The sequence below is a fragment of the Canis lupus genome, chromosome 16 (assembly GCF_011100685.1).
Source record: "Canis lupus familiaris isolate Mischka breed German Shepherd chromosome 16, alternate assembly UU_Cfam_GSD_1.0, whole genome shotgun sequence".
Taxonomy (NCBI): Eukaryota; Metazoa; Chordata; class Mammalia; order Carnivora; family Canidae; genus Canis; species Canis lupus.
In genome coordinates, this window is record NC_049237.1 from 9,759,922 (window position 1) to 9,777,267 (window position 17,346).

The 17,346-nt window shown below is 42.9% G+C and overlaps 1 protein-coding gene across 2 annotated transcripts in view; it reads left to right on the forward strand.

The window, feature by feature from the left end:
• Window positions 1-17,346, forward strand: part of SVOPL (SVOP like) — a 77,301-nt gene that overhangs the window by 24,928 nt on the left and 35,027 nt on the right. For both annotated transcript variants that reach the window (XM_038559438.1, XM_038559437.1), the window contains 4 exons: window positions 1,550-1,613; window positions 2,568-2,693; window positions 5,850-5,978; window positions 14,958-15,031. In XM_038559438.1, the coding sequence (XP_038415366.1) occupies window positions 1,550-1,613; window positions 2,568-2,693; window positions 5,850-5,978; window positions 14,958-15,031 (393 nt within the window). The remainder of the gene's footprint in view (window positions 1-1,549; window positions 1,614-2,567; window positions 2,694-5,849; window positions 5,979-14,957; window positions 15,032-17,346) is intronic.

Below are 17,346 nucleotides of genomic sequence, written 5' to 3' on the forward strand. Positions count from 1 at the left end.
GGGGTGGGGTGGGGGTAGGGGTGGGGGTAGGGGGTGGTTCTGTTAAACATTCAGCAACCCGAGAGCCTCCCTGAAGTTCGCAGAGTCCTTCAGGCTACTCTCTCCTGGTTGCCTTGGAGCAAGTTATCCTTAGACTGTATTAGGAGATATCAAAGCATCCGATTATTACCCTAATGTGTCGCAGAAAGATTGTTCCTCCCTGAGGCATAAATTAAGCCCCACTTGGAGCAGAAGTTAGCTTGAAATTTACAACATCCCTCGGGAACCAGCCCAATAAATATGTTAAGAAAACCCAAACCCTGGTTAATAATCGCAACAGGGAAGAGCAGTTAGAAAATCGAAGGGAGTGTGATTCTATTTATTTGTCTTGTCCCAAAATTAATTAGAAACCTAGGCTCTGACTCCTCATTCCTCATGGCCAACTATTTCTCTCTCTCTCTCTCTCTGTCTGTCTCTCATGAATAAATAAATAAAATGTTTTTTAAAAAGAGAGAGAGAAAGTGCATGGGAGCAGGAGGTGATGGGAGGGGGTGTAGAACGAGAATCTTAAGCAGGCTCCACGTGGATCCCGATGCGGGGCTCAATCTCATAACTCTGAGATCATGACCTGAGCCGAAATTAAGAGCCAGATGCTTAACCAACTGAGTCACCCAGGTGCCCCAACAAATCTTCACTTCTGACCCTAAATATCTGGGTTCTTTATGCATTGGCCAATTCTCCAATGCCAGCTGGGTGTTCTTAGTTCATTCCGACCCTAGCTGGAGTTTGCTCAGACCCCACAGGTTTGGGACTCAGTCCCATGAGGCTATCACCCACCTCAGACACCAAGTACAAGTTCCCAGGTTATCCACAACGTCTGTCTCAGTCGCTACAAATTGGAAGTTGCCACAAATCCTTCTGCGGGTCCAGTAAATTGCTAGAGCAGCTCGCAGGACCCAGGAAAAGAGTTTACTACTATGGCAGATTTATTACAAAGGACATTTTAAAGGAAACAGATGAACAGCCGGATGAAGAGATACACACAGGGCAAGGTCTAGAAGGGTCCCTGGGAGTTTGTGGTACACCTCCCTCCTTCCACCAGCACATAGATGTGTTCACCAGCCTGGAAGCCCTCCGAACTTTGTATGTCAGGGATTTTTATGGAGGCTTCATCCTGTAGGCATGAGGGATTATCAATGCATTTTCCAATTCCTTTCCTCTCTCCAGGGGGTGGGGGAAAGGCCTGGATGTTCCAAGAGTCTAATCGTGGCTTGGCCTTTTAAGACTGGGCCCCATCCAGGTGCTCACCAAGAGCCACCTCATTAGAAAAAACGATGCTCCTTTGGACCAGAGAATTCCAAGGATCCTAGGTGTTTGGTGTCAGAAACTGGACTCAAAGACCAAGTATTAGTGAAACTGGGAGCTGAGGGCAGTATATATATATTTTTCACCGTGATGAAGCCTGTGGTTTTTCGTTCTTTATCTCTGTAACAAGAAAAGTTGTGATTTTAAAAAATTAATTGCTTTTATAAAAACAACATTATTCTGTTCCTCCTCCTTTCCTGTTTAGGCTAATCATAAAGACTGAATTTTTGCCTACAAAATACCGAGGCTACATGCTCCCCTTGTCTCAGGTGAGATAACATAGGAACTCCACCTGCCTTCTCATCCTAGAGGACATGATGCACAGTTTTGCTCCTGGCTCGTTGATTGTTTGATTAGCACACTGTCTGTTTCTTGGTATTAACTAAAGAGCACTAGAAAGGCTTGAAGCCAGAGGTCCCATTTCAAGGTTTTCCTCCGCCAGGACTTTTGTACTTTGGTCACCCAACAGTAGCATTTAGAACACGGTAGCCCCTTCCAGGAAACATCCCAATGGCTGGTTTCAGTGGAATGAGAGAAGCCCAGGAATGCATCTGGGATAGACTTTGGCTTCCCACTGAGTCTTCAGCAGGGGCACACAGCGACCACCCCTTTTTAGGGCATCCCGTCTCTCCTCCAGGGTTACTAGTATCTGCAAGACTATAGTTGGCCCACGCCGGTGGGGACATGCTGTAAGTGCCTTGTCCAGCTGAGCCATTGATCCAAGTGAGGAGACTGGGGTGCCTGCCTGCCCCCCCCCCGGGCCCCACTGGCCACTGAGGCAGGTTTTGCATCAGAAGCTGTGTCAGTCTTGAACCATCTCTGATGCTGTCATTATCTAAAAGCCCTGACTTTCAGGAGGTCCAGGAAAGAAAAGGCTACCCCTGTCTAGCTGAGCCTTCTATTTATAGACAAGCAACGGAGCCTTGGAGAAGTGAAGTGATGTTCTCTGTTCATCCAGGTCCTGGAGGTGGTGCTAGGTGTAGAACTCAGACTTGGGCTCTTTAAAGACTCTCTTCCATCTTATACTGAAATGCTCCCCGAGAGGCAGGGTTGAGCATACTTGATCGGAGGAATTTTAAAGATTTTATTTTCAAGTTATTTCTATACCCAACATGGGGCTTGAACTTAATCCCTAAGATCAAGAGTTATGTGCTCCACCAACTGAGCCATCCCCAGGTGCCCGCGCCCATAGGAGGAGTTTTACCCTCCCGTTCTCTCCCCAGGTTTTCTGGTTGGCTGGCTCCCTGCTTATAATCGGCCTGGCCTCTGTGGTCATCCCCACCATTGGGTGGCGATGGCTCATCCGCATCGCCTCCATTCCCGGCATCATCCTCATCTTGGCCTTCAAGGTAAGGATGCTCACAGGGCTCCCTCTTGTCCGCCCCTCCCACTGGCCCAGTGGTCCTTTTGCCCCGCAAATAGCAGCCTTACATCTGCCTCTTTCCTTTCCTCAAGACTGTCTCAACCCGCTTCATCCCTCCCCTCAGTTAGCCTGCCTTCTGATCATTTCTTGCTGGAAGTCTTGTCTCTCAGCTGTGCTCTATTTGGGCTGACCCCTCTCTGACCTTTAGTGCTTGTAGTTGGATGCCTGGTACACATTCTCAGGCCACTACAGAGCAGCTGGTTTGCCCCTCTGCTCTCCCTCCAATCTGCAGAATCATCATCTTCCTTGGGTTCTAGTAGAATTATGCTCATTGTTCAAAGACAGGGCTAACAGCTCAGGGGACCTGGGATGTGGGGTGTGTGTGTATGTGTGTGTGTGTGACCTAACATTTTGGAATCAAAGAACTTCACAGATTCAGAAGGGTCCTTGGAAGGCATTTGGTTCATACTACAACCAAAACCACACATTCTATCGCTGCCAGAACAGTCCCAGCTTCAGGCACTTGTAGACGTTAGAGTTGAGAGACTACCTCAGTATGTTCCACCTCCAGACAACCCTGGTTCTTGGGAAGTTCTTTCTTATGTTGAGAGGACTCTGCCTCCTTATGAATTTACCTGTGGTCTTAGTACTTCTCTCTGAAAAACCAGAGGTCTACCTTCTGCATGATAGCCCTCCAAGTATTTAAGAATCTGGCCCAATCAAAGCTCTTCTTTGCATTTGACAGTACCATCACCTTCAACTCTCTCTTGACACCGGATCCCAGAACCCCATCTGTTTTTGTCTGGCTGAGCCATTTTTTGGTCAATGTCTTCTCTGTAGTGAACTGTGGCTTGACATCCTACATAGAGCTACAGGTGCCTGGGGCCAGTGGCTGAGTGGGCCTGGGGCCTCCCGTGAGCAGCCCATCTGCCTTGGTGGGTGCAGTTTAAAACCATGTGCTTCCTAGCCCACTGCCTCCCACAGTAGGGTGCTGCTGGGCTCACGATCAACTACAGCCCAAGCTCCGCTCTGTGTGAGTTGTTTCCAAGTCCAGATGCCTGAAAATTGTGATTCAACAGTTGATATTTTTTAAAAATCTAAATGTAGAACTCTGGTTGCCAACATTTAAATTTCACCTTTCCGTGTCCCATTTCACCTGGGTTTGTCTCTAGGGAGGCATTGGGGTCTACTGGCTCTGAAACCAGACTGCTCTGGCTCCACCATCCTGGGCAAGTCATCCTGCCCTTTGAGGCTAATGAATAGGATGTATCTCCTAGGGCTCGTGGGAGGATGAAACAGGATAATGTGTAAGAGTCTCTATGAGCCTGGAACATGAACAGTATTCAATGTGTGTTAGCTCTGCAAGCTATGTTATTACCTTTATTTTTTTTTAATTTTTAAAAAGATTTTTATTTATTTATTTGAGAAAGAAAGGGAGAGAGAGAGCATGAGTAGAGGGGAGAGGGGGAGGGAGAAGCAGACTTCCCACTGAGCTGAGAGCCCTAGGTGCCAGGACACCGAGATCATGACCTGAGCCGAAGGCAGACGCTTAACCCACTGAGCCACCCAGGCGCCCCTGTTATTACCTTTTTAAAAATTATTATTTTGAATCTTGATCTTGTCTTTGGACTTATCACACTCACACTGGGTATACACCAGGCTCAGCATTAGGTTTCGAGGCTAAAACTAGGCATAAGATAGAGTTCTTGCCACCAAGGAGCACCAGCCAGTCAGCGAGAGACAGATATGAAGGCAAAAGGTGATCGTACCAGCAAGACGCAGCAAGTGCTGTAACAGCTTTCGTTCTGTGGGTGCTCAGGGGAGAGAGTGATCTATCCAGTGGGGCAGTGCTGTTGAATTTGGCCTTGAGGGATAGGACAGCCTGCACCTGGAGGGCCAGAGAGTGGGGCAAGGGCATTTCGGCAGGGCTGATGTGTCAGTCCAGTCCGGAAGGTGTGAAATGCAAGATGTGTTTGCGGGAGAGCAGGTAAGCTGGAATGGGGGCTGCGAGGACAGGCCTGTGTCTGGATTATGAGGGCCTTTGAGGCAAGGGGTGCTGGTGGTGCGGAAGGGGTTGTGTGCTGGGAACCTGGTTCCCAACTGCGTGGAGCCTGGTGGGAGGACATTACAGAAAACATCAGGAGGGGTGCCTGGGGGGCTCAGTCTGTAAGGTCTTCGGCTCAGTCATGATCCTGGGATCCCTGCTCAGTAGGGAGACTGCTTCTCCCTCTCCCTCTGCTCCCACTCATGCTCTCCCTCTCTAGCAAATAAATAAAAGCTTAAGAAAAAAGAAAAGAAAATGCCAGGAAAGTAGTCAGAATAATCCCAGTGGGAAATGAGGAGGATCTGCCCTGCCTGCTGGCCATGGGATGGGGAGTAGCGTGCTGCTAGGGGAGGTGCTTTTTCTGAGGAAGAACCAGCCCACCTTGATTGGTTGTGAGGCATGAAGGTCAGGGAATGGGTCAAGGTCATTCTCGGTCCCAGCCTCCATGGAGCCCTGTAGTATGTATATGTGTTTGAGAGTGTAAGGGCATGGGTTGGGGGGAGGGTCAGAGAGTGAGGGACAAGCAGACCCCACTGGGTGGGGAGCCCAACATGGGGCTCAATTCCAGGACCCCAAGATTTCGACCTGAGCTGAAGTCAGTCACTTAACCGAGTGAGCCATCCAGGTGCCCAGCCCATAGTGTTTTCTGGGTATGGTGTTCAACAATCAGTGGGTTGAGGGTCTGGATTGTCAGGAGTGATTCTTCCTCATGGGCGCTGTAGTCCTGCTGTGGGCTGTCATCTGGGGGAGATGGCAGCATCCCTGGGGAGAGGCTGGGGTGACAGAGCAGTAGAGGGGCCCTGGGGCAGCTCTTTACCACGTGGATGTAGAACTTTCCTTGTGTTGACCACAAGGTCGGGCCGACCTACCAAAACCTCAGTATCGGCCCCCTAGCCTCAAGATGGGACTATCAAAAGGAGCACATGACCCTGTTTGTTCCAGATCAACTTGGAACGCAGGGGATGCCTGCTGTGTTGGGGCTTTCTGCTTGCTGCTCCTCATCTTGGGAGACTGGGCCGTGTGACACATATCACAGTAGTAGTGGAATCCCTGGGGTCACAGCCCTTGAACCCTCATGCTCTTTCCTTCTGTGCCCAGTTTATCCCTGAGTCTGCTCGCTTCAACGTCTCCACTGGGAACACTCAGGCTGCCCTGGCCACACTGCAGCGCATTGCCAAGATGAACCGCTCGGTCATGCCGGAGGGGACGCTGGTGGAGCCCATCCTGGTGAGTTCCCAGCTGAGAGGCCTTCTCCCCCGACCAGAAGTCCCCTCATCCTGGCAGGGCAGAGGGGGGACACCTTTGCCCTCTAGCCCCGCCCTGGAGGGACGAGGAAAGAGAGCAGAATAAACTGAGACTAAATCCAGCACTGCAAGAGCCAGGCGGCCCTAGCCAGCAAGCCACCTACCTTCACCTTCCTCATCCATGAAATGGGGATAATAGCATCTACCTTGCAAAGGTAGTCATGTGACTTGGCACCTTTGTTTATAGGTGAGAGGTTGTTTTATCATTTTGTTTTCTTGTACTGACCTTATAAATGATATAAATGATAAGTGATATCAGACTTAACAGACCTCATTAAATGATTTCTTAAAATTTGGCATTTACATTCTAATGGTTCCAGGTCTCTCTTTTTTTTTAAAAAATTTATTTATTTATTCATGAGAGATAGAGAGAGAGAGACAGAGACACAGGCAGAGGGAGAAACAGGCTTCCTGGGGGGGGCCTGATGCACGACTCCATCTCAGGACCCAGGATCACACCCTGGGCCAAAGGCAGACGCTCGATCACTGAGCCACCCAGGTGCCCCTGGTTCCAGGACTCTTAAGGTCAACCTGAAGTCGTTCCTCACACCAGCCCTGACCATCCACCTGTAGGCAGGTTGATCACAGGCACCAGTGGCACCTTCCTCGTCTGTCCTGCCACCTCAGGAATGCTGTATGTAGGATAGGAATTAGCCTTTGGTTCTGGCTGGAATATGGATTATGGAATGCTGGGTGAAAACTGCCTCTAGGGTAGTTCATGCCTAATCTTTATTTCGAGAGGAGCGGTGGGGGATAACGATGGGGTGGTACACGGAGGAGTTTCTCAAGCTATGATTCAATTTATATACTGGTTAGAGTCTCCTTTTGTTTAAGCCTTTTGCTTGAGTCAGTTTTGGTAATGTATATATTTTAGAAAATTGTCCCGCCCATCTAGGTTTTCAAATTTATTGGTACAAAATTGTTCCCAGTGTTCTCTTAGGAGTTTCAAAATTTACTGCATAAATTTGCATGACCCCCTCTCTCATTTTAAAGCTGTTTATTTGTGCCTTCTCTTTTTCTTACTCCTCTTACTAGGGGCTGGTGTATTAACTTCAAAGAACAAGGGTTTTTGTTTTTGTTGTCCTCTTTATTGATTTCTTTTGTGTGTGGTCTCATTAGTTTCTACTCTTTGTTTTCTCCTTTAGTTTTTTATGTTTCTCTAGCTTCTTGAGTTCACTACTTAGCTCATTTATGGTCAGTCTTTTTTATTTTTTAATGAAGTATTTAGCTGCATTTAGGAAGTTTTGTTACAGAATAATTTTATTTGTATTTCTATTTTGTAACTCTTCTGAGTTTCTTTTTAAGCAGTGAGTTATCTGTTAACACTCTTTTTTAAAAAAATTCTTTGTTTCTAATTTAATTGAATTTTGGTCAGAGGATGTTATCAATTATTTGGAATTTTGGAAAATTTTCTGTTCTCTACATAGTGAATTTTCATTGATGTTCAATGTGTGTTTTAAAAGAGCGTGTGTTCTCATTGAATATATATGCATATTGTTAATTGTGCCATATCTGACACTTGTCCCAGATTTTGCCTTGCTGAGCTGACAGTTTTTCGATAAGATGATGGCTTTGTTCCTTTTTCCTTATAGTCCTGACAGTTTACTGCATATATTTTAAGGATATCCTGTTGTTTCCTCACATATGTTTAACTCTGTTTTGTGGATTAATCTTATTATGATGTCATTTTATACTGGTTTGGGCCTTAATTTTATCTTCTCTCATATTAATATGTTGAAACTAGTTCAGTTTAGCATTTTTCCTGATGTATCTTTTATCCAGACCTTCAAAATGATTTAAGCTTTTCTATATGTTGCTTTGCTTAGTAGTATATCTTGTAAATATATAGCTGGTCTCTCTTTTTTTTTTCACTCAATCTGGTATTCTGTGTCTTTTAGTCATGAATTTGATCCGTTTATACTATTGTGATTACTCACATATTTGAGCTTAACTTCTGCCATTTTATTTTATATTTCCTCTTAACCATGTCTTTCCTTTTCTCCTTTCCTACATTTTATTAGAGTGATTCAGTTTGCTTTTTTCCCCTCATACTTCCTTCTACTGGCTAGGAATTTATGCACACTATTTTTTTATTATAGAGGTAGCCCTTTAATATTGAAAATGTGCACCTATAATATCTATGTTATTTTATATCTTTATTTTCTGTCTAACCAACAATACAAGGACCTTGAAGATGTTAATTCTGATCTGCCCCCATCTCATCTTCCAAACTATTTTTGTCTTATGTTTTTGTTTCACGTTGTTCATAAGTTTTCCTAAATTGACATTTTCTAAGCATCATTTTTAGTGGTTTTAAACTTACCTTTTACAACTACATTCTTGTATCCTCCTTTCTATTGGGTTAATTTGGTTTCATAATTACTTTTAAAATGTTGGATCTATCTGGATTTAGTTGAATATAAGAAACATAGTACAGGTCTAGCTTTGTCATATCTAAATGGCTAACCCTTTGCACACATTTTTATTGAATAATCCATCCTTTATATATTTGAATCTATTTTTGAATTCTCTATTGTGTTCTAATGATAGATTTGTAGATTCATGTATATATGGGGATTTATTATAAAATAAAGAGGGCACTTCATGTTGGGAAAAGGATGCAGGTTAAAAGTGGTCCGGTATGACACTTTACAGTAGTTTTCATATCTGGTAGGGTAAGTCCCCCTTATTTAATTCTTTTGCAGAATTTTCCAAGTTTTATTTTCTCAGTACTATTTTTCTAGAACAACTTTGAAGTCACTTTATTGAGATCTTCTAATACACCCTCCCCCCAAAATCTAGGAGAGTTTAATTGAGATGGTGTTGAAATATTAGTTAATACATAAAGAGAATCAATACCTTTATAATATGAAACAATCTTACTTGATAAAAGTATATATTCCCACTATTCAAGTCTTTTTATATTCCTGAGCAACATTTCAAAACCACCCAAAAAACTCTTATCAGAAGACTGAATTTCCTGAGGGGAGAGTTCTTCTTCTATGTTTTTTATTTCTATTTTTGTTCTCTTTTTTTAACGTATTTTTTTATTTGATACTTAGAGAAAATCCCTATGAAGTAGGCCAATATTATTACTTTCATTTGTCAAATTAAGAAACTGATCTCAGAAAAGAAAAGTGAGGAATCCAAGATTCTAAAGTGAATACTCTTGAACAGCTCAGGGATTAGGGATGCTGACCCCTCCATACCGTTGAAAATCCATGAGTAATTCTTGACTCCTCAAAAACTTTACTAATAGCCTCCTGTTGACCAGAGGCCTTATTGATAACATAAACAGTTGGTTAACATATTTTCCTTTATGAAAGGCACCTGGGATGGTTCAGTCACTTAAGCAATTGACTCTTGATTTAAGCTCACATCATGATCCTCAGGATCATGAGATAGAGCTCCATGCTGGGTGTGGAACCAGCTTAAGATTCTCTCTTTCTGGGGATCCCTGGGTGGCACGGTGGTTTGGCACCTGCCTTCGGCCCAGGGTGTGATCCTGGAGTCCCTGGATCGAGTCCCACATCAGGGTCCCTGTGTGGAGTCTGCTTCTCCCTCTGTCTGTGTCTCTGCCTCTCTCTCTCTCTCTCTGTGTATGTGTCTCTCATGAATAAATAAATAAAATCTTTTATATATATAAAAAAAAAGATTCTCTCTTTCCCTCTCCTTACCCCCACCACTATCTCTCTCTTAAACCCAAAACATATATTTTGTATGTAATATGTATTATATGTATTCTTAAAGTAAGCTAGAGAAAAGAAACTATTAAGAAACTCGTAAAGAAAATACAGTACTGTACTATATTTATAAAAAGAAAGACAAATCCACATTTAAGTGGATCTGCACAGTTTAAATCCATGTTAGTCAAAGGTCAACAGTAATTTTTTTTCACGCAAGGATTTTAAAAAATTTTAATTCTAGTATAATTAGTGTATAGTGTTATATTACTTTCAGGTATACAATATATTGATTCATCAATTACTGAACAACATTATTCATTTCTCATCATGTACTCTTAATTTCCTTCATCTATTTCACCCATCCTTGCCCCCCCCCCCCGTAACCATCAGTTTGTTCTCTATAGTTGAGTCTGTTTTTTTTTTTTTGTCTCTTTTTTTTTCTTTGTTTCTTGGTTTTATTTCTTAAATGCCACATTTGAGTGAGGAATGGTATTCGTCTTTCTCTGACTGACATTTCACTTAGCATTATACCCTCTAGGTCTATCCATGTCATTGCAAATGGCAGGGTTTCACTCTTTTATGGCTGAGTAATATTCTACCATATATTTACACCACCTCTTCTTTATCCATTCATCTATGGGTCGGCACTTTGGTTGCTTCCATAATTTGGGTTTCATAAATAATGCTGCAATAAACACAGGGGTGCATATATCTTTTCAAATTAGTGTTTTCATATTCTTGGTAAATACCTAGTAGTACAAGTGCTGGATTATATGGTAATTCCATTTTTAACTTTTTGAGGGCCTTCCATACTGTTTTCCACAGCGGCTGCATCAGTTTACATTCCCACCACCAATACAGGAAGGTTCCTCTTTCTCCACATCCTTGCCAACACTTGTTTTTTGTGTTTTTGATTTCAGTCATTCTGACAGGTGTGATGATGTAGCTCATTGTGGTTTTGATTTGCATTCCCCCATGATGAATGATGTGGAGCATCTTTTCATGTGTTTGTTGGCCATCTGGATATCATCTTTGTAAAAATGTCTGTCCATGTCTTCTGCCCATTTTTAAATTGGATTATTTGGGTTTTTTGGTATTGAGTTGTATAAGTGCTTTCTGTATTTTGGATACTAACTTCTCATTGAATATGTCATTTGCAAATATCTTCTTTAATTCTTTAATTCAGTCGGTTGTCTTTTTTTTAAGATTTTATTTATTTATTCATAGAGACACAGAGAGATAGAGAGAGAGAGAGAGAGAGAGGGAGAGGCAGAGACACAGGCAGAGGGAGAAGCAGGCTCCATGCAGGGAGCCCAACGTGGGACTCGATCCAGGGTCTCCAGGATCACGCCCTGGGCTGCAGGCGGCGCTAAACCGCTGTGCCACCGGGGCTGCCCGAGTCGGTTGTCTTAATTTTGTCAATTGTTTCCTCCACTGTGTAGAAGGTTTTTATTTTGATGTAATCCGAATAGTTTATTTTTGCTTTTGTTTCCCTTGCCTTAGAAGACATATCTAGAAAAAAATGTTGCTATGACTGATGTCAGAGAAATATTGCCTGTGGTCTTTTCTAGGATTTCTATGGTTTCCTATCTCACATTTAGGTCTTTAATATATTTTGAACTGATTTTTATATGTGGTGTAAGAAAGTGGTCTAGTGCATGTAGCTGTTCATTTGTTCAACACCATTTGTTGAAGAGACTTTTTCCCATTGCATATTCTTGCTTCCTTTGTCAAAGATTAATTGACTATGTAATTGGGAGTTTATTTCTGGGCTCTTAATTCTGTTCTATTGATCTATGTGTTTATTTTTGTGCCAATATCATACTGTATTGACTACTGCTGCTTTGTAGTATATCTTGAAATCTGGGAATTTGATGCCTCTGGCTTTGTTCTTCTTTTTCAAGATCAATTTGACTATTCAAGGTCTTTTGTGGTTCCATACATATTTTAGGATTATTTGTCTAGCTCCATGAAAAATGCTGTTGATATTTGGTAGGGCTTATATTAAATTTGTAGGTTGCTTTGGGTAATTTAGACGTTGTAACAATATTTGTTCTCCTAATCTGTGAGCATGGAATAGCTTTCCATTCGTTTGTGTCATCATTTTGAAGTGTACAATTCAGTGGCATCAAATACATTCAGAATTTTGCCTTCATCCTGAACAGACCCTCTGTGAGGCAGTAACTCCTCATGCCTACCCACCCCCAATCCCTGGTAACTTCTACTTTCTGTTTCTATGAATTTGCTTATTCTCTATTTCATATAAGGGGAATTACACAGTATTGTGCCTGGCTTCCTTCACACTGCAGCCTGAAACAGGTGTTCACTGATACTCATCTCACTGTGTGGCATTCCTTTTGACTCATTGCAAACCTCTGCACCACCAAGCCTGATTGACTGCCAATCCCATTGGTGCTTTTACAACAGTGGCTTTTATATCCAATCCCTCTCTCTCTCTCTCTCTTTAAGATTTATTTATTTGAGAGAGAGAGTGCAGGAGAGAGAATCTGAAGTGGACTCCATGCCAAGCCTGGAGCCTGACGCAGGGCTCAATCCTATGACGGGAGTATTAAGACCTGAGCTGAAACCAAGAGTCAGACTCTTAATCAACTGAGCCACCCAGGTGCCCCCTCCAACCTCTTTCACACAGCCACCTCACTGCTCCATGCCCTGTGATTCCATCCAGCACAACACTGTCAGACAAGTATTCTTCCAACACCAATATTACCCCTTCTGTTCAGGAACCTTCAGTGCCTCCCCTGCCCTGTCCTTCTCAGTCCCTGACTATAGGGAAACCTCACCTTGGCCTTTATGGTCTTCCATGATCTTTATTGATTGGCCTTTGCATCCTTAGATCCATGGCTAAGTGCAGATTTTGCTTAGCGGAGGATTGACAGCACACAAGGAGGCTGGACATATAACAGAGCAAAAGACATCACCAGAGAGGGAGGTGGGGAATGACTCAAAGCTGAGGCACCAACAGTGCAGAAAGAAGCTGCAGGTTCTTCCCAGGGCTGCCATGCCTGTGGGAGGGCCTGTTGTTTTGTTTTTTCCTCTTCAGCTTTATTGAGATGTGATGGACATACAACATTGTGTAAGTTTAAGGTGTACAGTGAATCGATTTGACACACTCTTATATATTGCAAAATGATAGCTGCCATAGAGTAGTGAACACCTCCATCATACCACATATTTGCCATTTCTTTTTCTCATGGTGAGAACATTTAAGAGCGATTCTCTTAACAACTGTCAAATATATTATAAATTATTGTTACTATACTCAACTGGGGAGGCTCAATTCCCACAACAACCACACTCCCTCCTCCACCCCCATCTAGTTTCCATCTTCTCTCCACACTCCCCATCCTGCACCCTCCCTCTTACAGCCTTCTCCTTTCCCCCCTCCTTCCTCTTCCTCCTGCTTTCCTCCTCTTGCCTTCAGCTTGCAGCTTCCATCCACGTGCCCATCAGATGGTCTTGTCCTTCTCCACGGTTGTCTTTTATGTGAGGCCTGTGGATACAGAGCTACGAGCCATAGATCCTGCCTTCAAGTCTCTTACAATCTGCTTAGTGAGGTGAGGCTCACACAGCAAAGAATCACTAACCAAACAGCCAGATGTTAGAACCAGGTGAGTGGCATGGACAATAGTATGTAGGATCAGAGCAAAGAGGTAAGCATGAGCCAGGGCCGTTTAGCCCCCTTGAGGGGACAATTGGGGCATATATACTGAACACTGAAAGGAGAGGCAGCCTCAAGGGAGGAAGGAGGAGTGGTGTGAGCCAAGACCAGAAACAGGAATGTGCAGTGGATTTGGTCACACTGGCTACCATCTGAATGCCAGGCTGAGGAGGCTGAACAAGATGGTATGTGTAGAGCTTCACTGCTCAGACACAGAGATGAGAAGCTCTGGGGACTGGCTAAAGAAGGGGCCACACCAGAGAGGAGTGATTGAGTCCACTAATTTGGATTGTAGTCAAATAATTTCTTTGAATATAATTTAATGATTCATTGTGATTCACTGCAGACTCAGTGTTCTGAATCTCCAGTTATACTTGGGGCAGTGAGGGGACCATAGTCACATCCAAACTCAAGGAGGGCATGTCAGAGAGATAGATGGGCAAGACTCAGGACTAGCGTTTGGGAGACCTGACACCGGACTAGCTGGCTGTGCCTGCAAACAGCTGTGTGACCCTGGGTAAGTCATTTACCCTCTCTGGGTCACATATTCTGGATTGGAAAATGGGAGGCCAGGACTAGTTCAGAAATGTTTCCAGTGATGACTAGCTAAAGCCCAATATGTAAAGCCGATGAAAGGGATCTGTCAATTGCTATTCTCTGCCCATAATGACCTCTAGGAGCTGAGCCTAAAAGTCAGCAGAGCACCTGGCTGGCTCATTCGGTGGAGCGTGCGACTCTTGATCTAGAGTTGTAATTCCAAACCCCATGTTGGGTATAGAGTACTTAAAAAAAAAGTCCCGGAGAAAGTTCCTTCGAACTGGCACTTTTTGTGACAACAAAATCCAAGACATCTAGGATTATACTCTGGGTCTATTTAGAGGGGGTCTGTAATGTCAGGTCTGTTTGTGAGAAAAGAATAGTTAGTTTTCACCTAAGCACCCCCCTCAAGGCCTTCCTTGCTTTAAATAAAAATCTGCCTCTGCTTAGTCATATATAACCCATCTTTATTTATTTTTACCCCTAATATGTAATAAGCACTGACAATGGATAAAAGCTTTTGCTAATTATTCTAAGGGCACAAAAAGAAATCGAATATCCTGTCCTCTTTCCAAATGTATGCTATTTTTTTTTTCTTACACAATTCTCAGGCTCTTTTTCAATACTAGGTTTTCTATTTTAACATGAAGTTTAAAAGAATCTCCCACGCTTTTCTTGTATCCTCCTCTTTTCTGTGCTCTACCTCACTGCTCACCAGCACTGGTGAGAAGAGGAACAGAGAAAGAATTGGAATCATCAACTCAATGGGCTGGTCTTTGCCAACAATAATAACAAGCATGCAAAGACTGGCTGGCTGAGATGTATGTGTAGAAGGGATGATCTGTGGGCGGAGTGAGGTGCACTCATGGGAGCTGAGTGGCTCTCTCACCCATTACATTTCCACTCTGTTCTTATTTTCTTTTCTCTAAAATACTAGAGAAACCCCTGCCAATCCATAAGTCATTAAATCTAATGTGTCTGTCTCTTTTCACGACCCCAGGAAAAAAGAGGAAGATTTGCAGACCTGTTGGATGCTAAATATTTACGGACCACGTTACAGATCTGGGTCATATGGTAAGAACAAAATTATTTCAAAATGACTTTTCAATAAACACAAAACTGACTTAAGCAAATCCACTCTGTGCCACTGGGGAGAAAAACGCCAAGGCGACTCCAGCCATGTCTTCTCTTTCTGCTACCACTACCAACCAGCCAATAAATAAAACTTTTATTTATTTTATTTTATTTTAAAGAGAAGGAAATTGTCTCTGACTAGTTTTTTATTTTTCATATAAGCTCACTTTCTAACCTTTTGTAATCTGGCCTTTTTCCTCACCACATGACAAAAAGTGATCCTTTGAAGTCACCAATAATCAAATTCAATAGAATAGACTCTGGTGGTTTTCTTTGTGCTTCACTTCTCTGAAGCCATGATCTTGAGTACACAAAGATTTTCTAAACAAGATACAAAAAGTGCTATTACATTAAATTAGGAACTCTGTGCTGTGAGATATCAGAAAGAATCTGAAAGATAAGGCCACCAACTGAGAGAAGAAATGTCAAAAATATATATCTAATAAATTTTTATCTACATAAGACTATAAATATGTATAAAATTATATATGTAATTTTTTCCAACAAGAAAAAGACATACAAACCAGTAGAGAAATAGGCAAGACACTTGAACTGGCATTTGATCAAAAATTGTATCGAATAAATACATGAAAACATGCTCAACCTTAAAGTCACCAGGGAAATGCAAATTAAAACCAGTAAGACGCCATTACAATTCCTCTGGGATGGCTAAAATTAAACAGATTCACTATACCAGCTGTTAGGAAGAATGTAAAGTAACTGGAACTCTCACACACTGATTAGAGTTCAAATTAAAACCATCTGAGAGGGATCCCTGGGTGGCGCAGTGGTTTGGTGCCTGCCTTTGGCCCAGGGCACGATCCTGGAGACCCGGGATCGAATCCCACGTCGGGCTCCCAGTGCATGGAGCCTGCTCCTCCCTCTGCCTGTGTCTCTGCCTCTCTCCCTCTCTCTGTGTGATTATCATAAAAAAACAAAACAAACAAACAAAAAACCACCTGAGAAAAGTCCTTAGGGGTATTTATCACAGTTGAAAATATGCTTAGCCTATGGCTAGTAATTCCATTCATAGGTTCCATTCAACAGAAATGCATACATAGGTTTACCAGAATACATTTGCATGAATGTCCATAGCATTATTTTATTTGTAACAGCCCCAAGCTCGAAACCACCCACATGTCCATTATACTGTTGTATAGTAGATACATGGTGTTACGTTCATAAAATGGAATATTATACAATAATGAGAAGGAGAAAACTAGTTATCTGCATCCAACATGGCTGAGTCTTATAAACCTCATAGTGAACAAAGGAAGCCAGACACACAGATCTGTATTATGAACATCCGTTTACATAAAGATAGAAAGCAGGCAAAACTAATCTAGTGTTTCAGTTCAGGAAAGTGTTTATCTGCCTTTCTCAGAGATACTCATTAATAGCTGGTATGTCACCTCTTAAGACTTTAATTTTTAAAATGCTCTTAATATTTGGAAATTGAACTAAAGCTATTTTAATAACAAGGGGAGTATTGTAATTATTGGTTTTTTTTCTGATATTTGTTATGAAAATTTTCAAATGCACACAAAAGTAGAGGATATCATGATGACCTCTGATTGACCCATCACCCATATCTGACAGTCACTGATAGTCACTCATGTTTGCTATGGCTGTGTTTTCCTGTACTGACAGACTTTCAGGTAAGCCCAGGCTTTGTGACATTTCATCTCCAGATACTTCATTAAGAGTCTCAACTACTTGTGGACACTTTCTTTCTTTTTCTTTTTTTGATTTTATTTTATTCATGAGAGACACAAAGAGAGAGAGAGAGAGAGAGAAAGGCAGAAACGTAGGCAGAGGGAGAAGCAGGCTTCCTACAGGGAGCCCGATGCGGGACTTGATCCCAGGACCCCGGAATCGTGACCTGAGCCAAAGGCAGATGCTCAACCACAGAGCCACCCAGGTGCCATGAGGACATTTTCTTAGATGATCCCAATCCTACAATCAAGGGACAAGTTTAATAATCATCTCACTGAATATCAGCTGATACCCAGAACATGGGCAATTTCCCCTGGTTGTCCCTCTATGTCTTTCACAGCTGGCTTTGCTCTCTCTCTCCACCTCAAATAAAATCTTTAAAAATAAAAAAGTAGGGCAGCCCTGGTGGCTCAGTGGTTTAGCACCGCCTTCAGCCCAGGTCGTGATCCTGGAGACCCGGGATCGAGTCCCACATCAGGCTCCCTGCATGGAGCCTGCTTCTCCCTCTGCCTGTCTCTGCCTCTCTCTCTCTCTCTCTT